At 34.5% G+C, this 9,054-nt stretch overlaps 1 protein-coding gene across 1 annotated transcript; it reads left to right on the top strand.

The window, feature by feature from the left end:
• Positions 1 to 581: 581 nt before the first annotated feature.
• LOC127800456 (nuclear transcription factor Y subunit B-3-like) lies at positions 582 to 1,220 on the top strand. Its single transcript, XM_052335074.1, has one exon. The coding sequence runs from the start codon at positions 582 to 584 to the stop codon at positions 1,218 to 1,220; it is 639 nt and encodes a 212-aa protein (XP_052191034.1).
• Positions 1,221 to 9,054: the final 7,834 nt, after the last annotated feature.

Here is a 9,054-nt window from a genome sequence, read left to right as displayed (position 1 = left end):
CACCTATACGGCATTGCCCCCTGTTCCATCTCTATTCGTCCGCTGCAACTTCGGGTTAATATGGTTGAAGCTGGGGTTTTTGAATACAAATTTTAGTGATTTCTCACATCTACTGTTGTTAGATGGCGTTTCTGCTCAATGAGGCGACTGCCCAAATCTTTGCCTCTGAAAAAAACATGAAAGTTGTAATAAAAAGAAGGCAGATTTTATTTTGTTTTCAAATTTAATTAATTTTGTCAAGAAAAAAACGACTTTTAAAAATAAAAGAGGAACATTTATTTCATTTTATTTTTGAAACTTAGCTATTTTTGAAGGATTGATTAATATATATCTAGAGAGAGAGGGAGATTTTTTTTTTTTTAGTTTTTTAATTTTGTTTTGTTTGTTTACTTTAACTGCCCCATCAACCCATGGGAGCGAGTCCCTGGGACTAATATGGTTAAAAATAGGCTAAGCCTTTTGGCTGCCGCTTGATTTGCCTGTTTTCATGCTTCTCATGCCATTTCTCTCATCCCCCATATAATACCACTAATCTGTCCAAGAACTCCTATCATTCTCTCATCTACACAAACTAAAGAGTGATGGAAGATGAGAGGCACAAATACGAGCCAAATGTGGCCAATCGAGACAGCCCACCTGATAGCTTATGTTCAAAGACCAACAACCACCACAATGACACTAACCAAATCAACAACAACAACAACAACAATAATAGAGAACAAGACAGGTTCCTCCCCATTGCCAACGTCGGCCGTATCATGAAGAAGGTTGTCCCGGGCAACGGCAAGATCTCCAAGGACGCCAAGGAGACCGTCCAAGAATGCGTGTCCGAGTTCATTAGCTTTGTCACCGGCGAAGCCTCTGACAAGTGCCAACGCGAGAAGAGGAAGACCATCAATGGAGACGATATCCTTTGGGCAATCAAAACCCTAGGCTTCGAAGACTACGTGAACCCGCTTAAACAATACCTCTCCAAGTATAGGGAATTAGAAGGAGAGAAGCTTCATCTCCCCAAGCAACAGCAGCTATCCGAACAACGACTCCCTCACCTTGATCACGAACAAAATATGCCTTATACCAGCATCTACTCGTCGGCTGGTCTCATCCCTCAGCCTTCTTTTGTGGCAGCCGACCATCCCTATTCCATGCCTTTCCCTCAGAGTTCGTTCCAGAAACAGGTGCACCAGCATGATGACATCGACTCGGTGGCGCACTGGTAAGAAGAAAATTAAAGCAATAGCTCTCTTGTCATAATCTTCAATTAACTTAATTGTAATATATATATAATAATATATATATATGTACGTGCTTTATGCATTAGATATATTGTTATAGGCACTGGAAGATACTTGACGGCAATTTTGGCGCTTTGATTAGATACCATAAACACAGAATTACAATTTGTAGATTCAACTTGACATAAAATATCATGATTATCTATTGACGTTTCATTTGCATTAAAGGGCTGCCCAATCATTATGGTTGCATTAATTTTGAATGCCTTACTCGTTGATACATTTTCCACATCCTAGGATTAATTGGGTGTACAATAATTGTCTCCTCTTGCTAGGAGGTTCTTTCTTTGTTTCCTTAAAACAACTTCTTCGCAAAAAATAATATTAACAATAATAAACTATGAGAGAAATAGATGGATAGAATTAGAAATAACCAACAAAAGGGCATGCAGCTAAGAAGAGGCCCAACAGCAGGTACACAAGTACTGCACCAAAACATATTTTTCTTCTTTTAAAAAAATAGGGTAATTAATTCTATTGTCGCCCATTAAGTTTCCTTATTTTTGTACGCAATCTTACATATTTTTACAATTTAAACTGTTATCTTTCTTTAAGAAAAAAAAATGCAAAACCTTGCACTTATAACATTTCGGTCACAATTCTATACTTTCTTCATTAAGCTATAATTCCTTCTATATATTGTGAGCAGCAAGTTCGTGAGGTGCTTTATTACTTTGGCTTGGAGCAAAATAACATCAGTTTTAATGCATTTAATTAAATTCTCTCTTCATAAATTTGGGCTTGTGCTACTGTTACTTTCAATAGAATATAATATATTCCTTCTTCACCCCTCATCTTCTCACTGCTACACGGGTCCAAGGATTCCCTGGTTCCAGTTCTTTGATAAATAGAATTACGAGCAGCTGCCAGCATTTCTCTTTTGTTTTATTTTTTTCTTCTTTAAGTAGAAATCTTGCCTTATTTTGAACTTCCAATATGCCACCTGGAATCTGATTTTGCAAAACTTCATGCATGATATATATATATATTGTTAGGATTTACTTATTTAAACAAAATCATGGTTGAGTTACCTCAGCCTACAATGTGGTAATAGATTAATTTCCACTGAGGGCCACAAGAGTATATCCACTCCTCATTGTGTGACCACGATAAACTTGCCAACAAAGTGTCACCCTTTAGCATGGATGCGTGCCTGACAACAAATAATCAAATTATTTACCTAACAGCACTTTGACAAAATCCAATTATTGTAAGTATCAACTTATTTAGCATCACTGAATTAGAGGGTGCTAGGTTGGCTTAAATTATAGAAGCTTAAAGTCATAAGAGTTTGTTTGAAAATTTTGAATTTTAATGGCGGATATTTTTATTAAATATTATTATTTTTTACTTGGTCATCAGCAATAGTTTTTGTTTAGACAATTTATAACTGTTTTAAGAGAAAGAAAAATTAAAGAAAAAAAAGCCAAATGATACCAGTTTTTGAAAAAACACAAAACTGTAGGTATAGTTTAGAAGTTGAGTAGCTTATAAATTATTCTAAGTTGGTCAAAACATCTAAGAAAAATATATATAGGTTACAAGGTCCCTTTAAGGAGCTAAAACAGTAAACCAAATTAACTCTTTCCCATGTCATAAAAAAAAAACCAAAAATAAAAAGCGTTGTCAAGGCATCACAATTAAACATGAATTATGCTAGGTGTACACCCATTTTGTATATTTTGGGCTACATAAGGGGGTATTGTAACCAAAATATCCTGCGCCTCACATGCGCCTCACGCGCCTCTATGCGTCTCATGAGGGGTTTTTTTTGTCATAATACTCCCTTATATAGCCTAAGATGTACAAAATGGGTGTACCAATAGCATTTTCCATTAAACATTAGAAAATCTAACAATGTATCCATCAGAATAGTGAGATTTTAATTTGAGTCTCAAAATTGAAAATATTTTTATTTTACTTAACTTTTACTATTTAAATACCAAAAAATACAACATTTTATCAAAAATATTTTATTCCGAACGAAATGGAGTGTGAGTGTATAACATCCAGATAGAAACAAGTACATTGATTATGTACTGGCGGATAATAATTTGCTTTCACAGTAAATGAAAGCAAATGAAAGAGGAAGCAAGGGAAGATTGATCTCAAGAACAGAGAATCAGATTATATTACATAATGACTATGCTTATGTTATATGTACTTTGTTAATTTTGTGGATACTTAAAACCTAGTACTATTATAACAAACCTGCCATATATAACATTATTATGAACATAAAATTAAATTTTAGTCATCCCAAATATGTTTCGAGATCAAACGTTTTAACTTTATATATAGCAAAATAACTACATTAAGAATATAAAGCCATAATTAATTAACAACATCTGTTTTGGATGCTCGCTTCTTCACATCATGCAAACAAAGTTGCTTATGGGCTAGCTATGTGGGGAGTTTGGGTTTGCTTTTGTAGGCCTTGCTCCTCAACATTGATATCCCCATATGCATTTTGGAGCTATGTTTTGGAACTGCTTCTATTGAATATCTACTGAAAATGTTACCAAGTATATGGCTTATAAGCATGTAACTGACTTTTCCTTACAGACTTAATTCTCCCCCACCACAAATTGAATTGGTGGGCATGGTATCCCAAAATAGTTTTCAGGATACAAAGAAGTCTATATTGAATGTGTTATACACAAAAAGTTATCAAACCACTAAGAAACAATCAATAATAACAAGACTGTTGAAAAATACATCTTAATTATATTTTTGATCCATATGAACACTTTTATTTATAGAGTTGTCCATACCCTTTTGGAATTGTTGTGACTTTTCTCAAGTAGCCAACAATATTAACTACTTGGAGTAGTTGATTACCAACCTTGACACTTTTTAATAAAAAGATGTGACTATTAGATAGTCATTAAAATAATTACTCTTGATGAAAAGCTATATATAACTTTTATAGAACAGTCACCAAGTTGGTTAATATATAGATTATAGGTAATCAAACAATATATAACTACCCTTTTAAATTGTTGTGATTATTCCTTTTATGAATTGTTACGGTCACTTGGGTAGTTAGTATTTAGTTAACTATCATCTGTATCATTTCATCAAGAGATGTATCTTTTCATTAAAAAAGACAATCGTTAAGAAAATGTTAAAAAGTTTTCACTCATTTTGAAAATTTTCATACAAATCTTAGAGAGAGAGAGAGAGAGAGAGAGAGGGGGAAAGAGAAGAAGCATTTATAAGCCAGAAAACATGAATATTCTTATGTCAATTCGATTTATCAATATCCACCGATTCATCTATAGAAAAGATTTAGATAATTATAAATTTTGGTATTTCTTTATTCTACTATGGATTATATGTTCTATTTTTGGTATTAAATAATATATTACATCCAAGAAGCCGTATCAACAATAAATTAATACCAAATATAGAACCCAATAATTTATTTTCACTCTATCATGCGAGAAAATTTTGGATCTTAATCTTGGTTTTGGTTGTTTTTCATTCAAAATATGATAGTAATTTTAGTTGACTAATCCATTCAATTAGCTTCAGTGGTGGATGCTGGGAGGGGCTGGCACAAGCTTCAACCAGCCCGTGACGGCCTCAACCAAAATATTTATATATATATAAATATATATATACATCCACAGTCCCTGAAATTGAAGCTCCATCCCTCCTTTTGAATCGCCCCTAATTAGCTTGATATATTTTTCTCAATTTTTTGACATAAAATTTAGACAAAGGATTGAGGCATCTTTTTCTAGAAGTTTAATGTGCAATTTCATAACCAAGTCACGAAAAACTTGTCTGGGTTTCGTGGGCGACCTAGCCAAAGGTTGAAGACAGCCTCTACTGCATGCGGGTCGCAATAGGTTGCGACTCATACTGGGTCCACTTGCAACAAAGTAGCGCCAAACGCGCCACGGCGTGTAGGTCGCACTCTAGACTCATGTTGTCGCGCGCTTGTCGCGGCCTAGACCCGTGTTGTTGCATGCGGGTCGTGCCCAGACCCACCTGTAGCAGGTCAGGCTGCCAGTAGTTGAAAGAACCTCTTGTCATGCATCAGCGAAGGCCCACGCCCACTAATGGCGTGTGGGGGCATACGGGGAACCTCTCTCGTATTGTCTCATATGATTTTTTTATTTTTTTATTATGCTTTAGAGCTACACTAAGGAGGTAAATTACGAAATGTGCTCGAGTGATCAGAGTGGTAAACTTTGGCATCACTGATGCCACTCTCAAGGTCCTCTCCCAGAAGAAGGCATTTTGCTTTCCCGAAAAATCGAACTTACACTAGAAACCTCCAAACAAGCTTTCATGCCCCTTTGTCACTCAGCTATGCCTTGGGGGGTTTGTCTTCTGTGATTTTTTGCTCCGTTCTTCACTTGCCCAAATCTATTTTTGATATATATATATATTTGTAATTTTTGCATATCCAAAAAAACATTTATTTGTTACTTTTGAGTGTTATAAATTATTTTTTTGACGCATTAAGATGTATTTCTTCTTGATATTTAACTGAAATTATCTTTATTATTTGTTGAATGCATTGGATTGTTGTACTCTCTTGGTATGTTAGAAATATTTATATACTCTCATATTCAATATTGTAGGCATAGTTTTTTTTTTTTTTTCAATTATTATTTGCTAATTTTTTTATTCTAGTTGAAACTTGATATTTTTTCTCAAGTAATTACATATATAGCATGAGTACAATTAATAATGAATATGAAGAATTTAGTTGAATAATTTTATACATTGCTATGAATTGTACTGTGTTTGTTAATATTTATTAAATTGTTCAATAAGGATTTTAGGGCATGCTTGGCTATTTAAACTATTTTATGCACTAACTTATCCTAGAGGGAATTATTGTTTGCTTTAATTTAAGTAGTGTGATTGATAGGAAGAGTTATTTTTATCTACCAAAAAGAGATAAATCTCCTAAGAATTATTCTCACTTTCATTTGAGTGGAAGTTTAGGTTATATTTTATATGTTCTACCTCAAAGGGAACTGTGTAGTGATATATTTTGAACACTCATGTGTATACTTTAGTGTATGTTTATTGTATCATTAATTCAAAATCATATTTGTTTTACAATTAGCAATAGTCCTATTAAACTTGCTCTTAGACTAGTTGATCTTGACTTAGTCATTCATGGGCATGAGTCCCTAAAACCCATGCATACTAAAACTATCAAGAAAAAGCCCTTTATCAGAAATGGGATAAGGCGACTCTTTAGTTTGATATATGTTTAGGTAGCATTAGTTAAAATGAGTAAGATAAAATTATATCAAAATAACTTATCTGTAAGGTTCAAAATAACTTATCTGAAAATGAGAGAGATAAATTTATTTGAAAAATTCAAGATAAGAAGTCAAAAATGACTTTTTTTCAAATAAATTTAACAAATACAATGAAAGTCACTTTCGTTTGAGATACTTTCCATATCTTATTTTTTTTGATTTATATTTTAATTAACAAACACTACTTTAAGAAAAAAAAAATCCATATCTATATCCTTCTAGGGGAGTGTGCCTACAAACACCAATGTTAAAAAAATTCTTGAGGTCATAAAAATGTGTTTCGAATAATATGAAAAGGTCGAATTTGGTGAACTAATGTAAAAGTTGTGTAACATAAGATATGATAAGATTAATGGGGTTAGAGTTTTTGTCCTTTGGATACAAGATATAACATATGTCCTCCTTGTTAATCGAACCCTAAATTCCCTTCTTTTTTTAATAGCATTAAGACCATTTAAAATACTTAAAATGAGATATGGACTATTAACCAACTTATCGGGATTTGTGTTCAAAAGCAACAAATGATGCAAATAGAAAATATGGAGATTGTGAATTTGGTGCATGAACCACACCAAAATAAGGGTCATACCAAGAAATTCAATCACCACAACAAAAAGGGCAATTTAATGACAAGAATAAAAAGAAAGAGCAGAATCAAGAAAAATCCAAAAGCAATAACAATCTTGGGGGCCCAAGCCTGACATCATGAAAGAATTTAAATAACTAGAAAGGAAATAAAAGCAATTAATTTGCTTATAATTATTTTAGATCTTCTTTGATAGATGTTCCACCAAATTCATGGTGGTTTGATAATAGTACATATATTCATATTGTTGTTTCATTGTAGGGGATGAAAAACAAATGCAAGACAAATGAAGATGAAGTCAATGTCTATGTGGAGAATGGTGTCAAAGTTAGTTGAATTCACGCGAGTAGTAGTTTTAAATTTTCAAATTGATTTTAGTCTTCCTTTAGAAGAAAACTACATTTGTATCGCTAATGAGACAAAGTTTAGTTTGAATTTCATTACTTGAAAATAATGGTTACTTGACAATAATGGTTCTTCCTTTTAAGTTTGAAAATGGAAAAGTTGACATATTTTTCAATTCTAATTTGATTGATCAATGTACCCTAATTGATCGTTGTTGTTGTTAAAAATATAACAATTCGACGCCGTTTGTGGGAAAATGAACAAAAAGCCAAATTGCGAATTGCTACTAATGGCAAACACTAGGAGTAATCGTTGGACTTGCTCTTAAGGTGGGGAGTCTCGCCCACTCTTGCGAGATAGCCAACATCCAATAGGAGCACGTTTTCCTCTACAAGGCTCTCATTAACAAAGGAGTATGCAGCTAGCTCCTTTAGATCCTCAACAATAGGTGGAGAACCAATTGTCACCCCTAGTCTTCCAACATCCATTTGAAATTAATCGGCATAGGCATCTCGAAGAGTTGGGCACTTCATAGTAGGCTCCTCCCATAATTTCTTGGAAAGCTTATATATGAAGCTCTACGACTACAACATATAGAGGGAATGCAGGTATTACGAGACATGGTAAGGATCCTTCAAAGCACGGTTCCCTATGTAACGTTACCTGCAACACTTGCAAGATTTGTTGCAGAAATTGCCCCACCAAAGACGACCCAGCCAAGAGGTGGAGAACTCAGTTCCTATAGAGAGGCTACACCCAACACTCAGTCTCGATCCTCTCCACGCCAATGAAACTAGTCAAATCTTCAGCCACTAGGAAGAGCATGAGAACAGAATTATCAAAAAAGCAGGCAAAGCCCCACCAAGGGTTCCACCCCAAGGAATATAGAAGCTGATAATCACACTGTGACAAATATGCGAGATGTTATGAAAAAGGTGGTGGAAGAAGTCCTTGAACAGAAGAAGCTAGGTCCTAGTCGTGGAGGAGCAGTCAAGAAGGAAGTCCACTTTTACCGAAAACATATTGGGAAAATCACTACCAAGGAAATTCAAAATGCCTCAGGTTCCTTTCTACGTCGGCAAGGATGATCTTGATGATCACATCCAGAACTACCAATCTCTAATGATGCTCCATAGGGGGGGGGGGGGACGACGAGATTATGTGTTGGGCATTTTCATTGACCTTGTCAGGACATGCCCAGACTTGGTTCAACAGGTCTATTAGAAGCATTCATCTCCTCATTTGAGCAGTTGCGAACAGAGTTCATCAAAGCCTTCATAATTAACAGTCGGAAGAATAAGAATACGATGCATCTCCTTAGTATCTGACAAAGGGGTAAAAAGACCCTTTGCTAATTTGTGGACAGATTTCGCAATGCCACATTAGAAATTCGTGACTTACCCATGGAAATGGCGATATCAACAATGTTATAAGGAACGTGTCTAACTTTCCTACAAGAGTCACTATCTCTAGACCCACCAAACTCCTTGGCAGATTTTTTTGTCAGGAAAAATAAATACATACTCCATATGGA

Source organism: Diospyros lotus, chromosome 4 (genome assembly GCF_014633365.1).
Source record: "Diospyros lotus cultivar Yz01 chromosome 4, ASM1463336v1, whole genome shotgun sequence".
NCBI lineage: Eukaryota > Viridiplantae > Streptophyta > Magnoliopsida > Ericales > Ebenaceae > Diospyros > Diospyros lotus.
The sequence above is the reverse complement of the archived record's forward strand: the minus strand, read 5'-3'. Positions and strand labels throughout refer to the sequence as shown.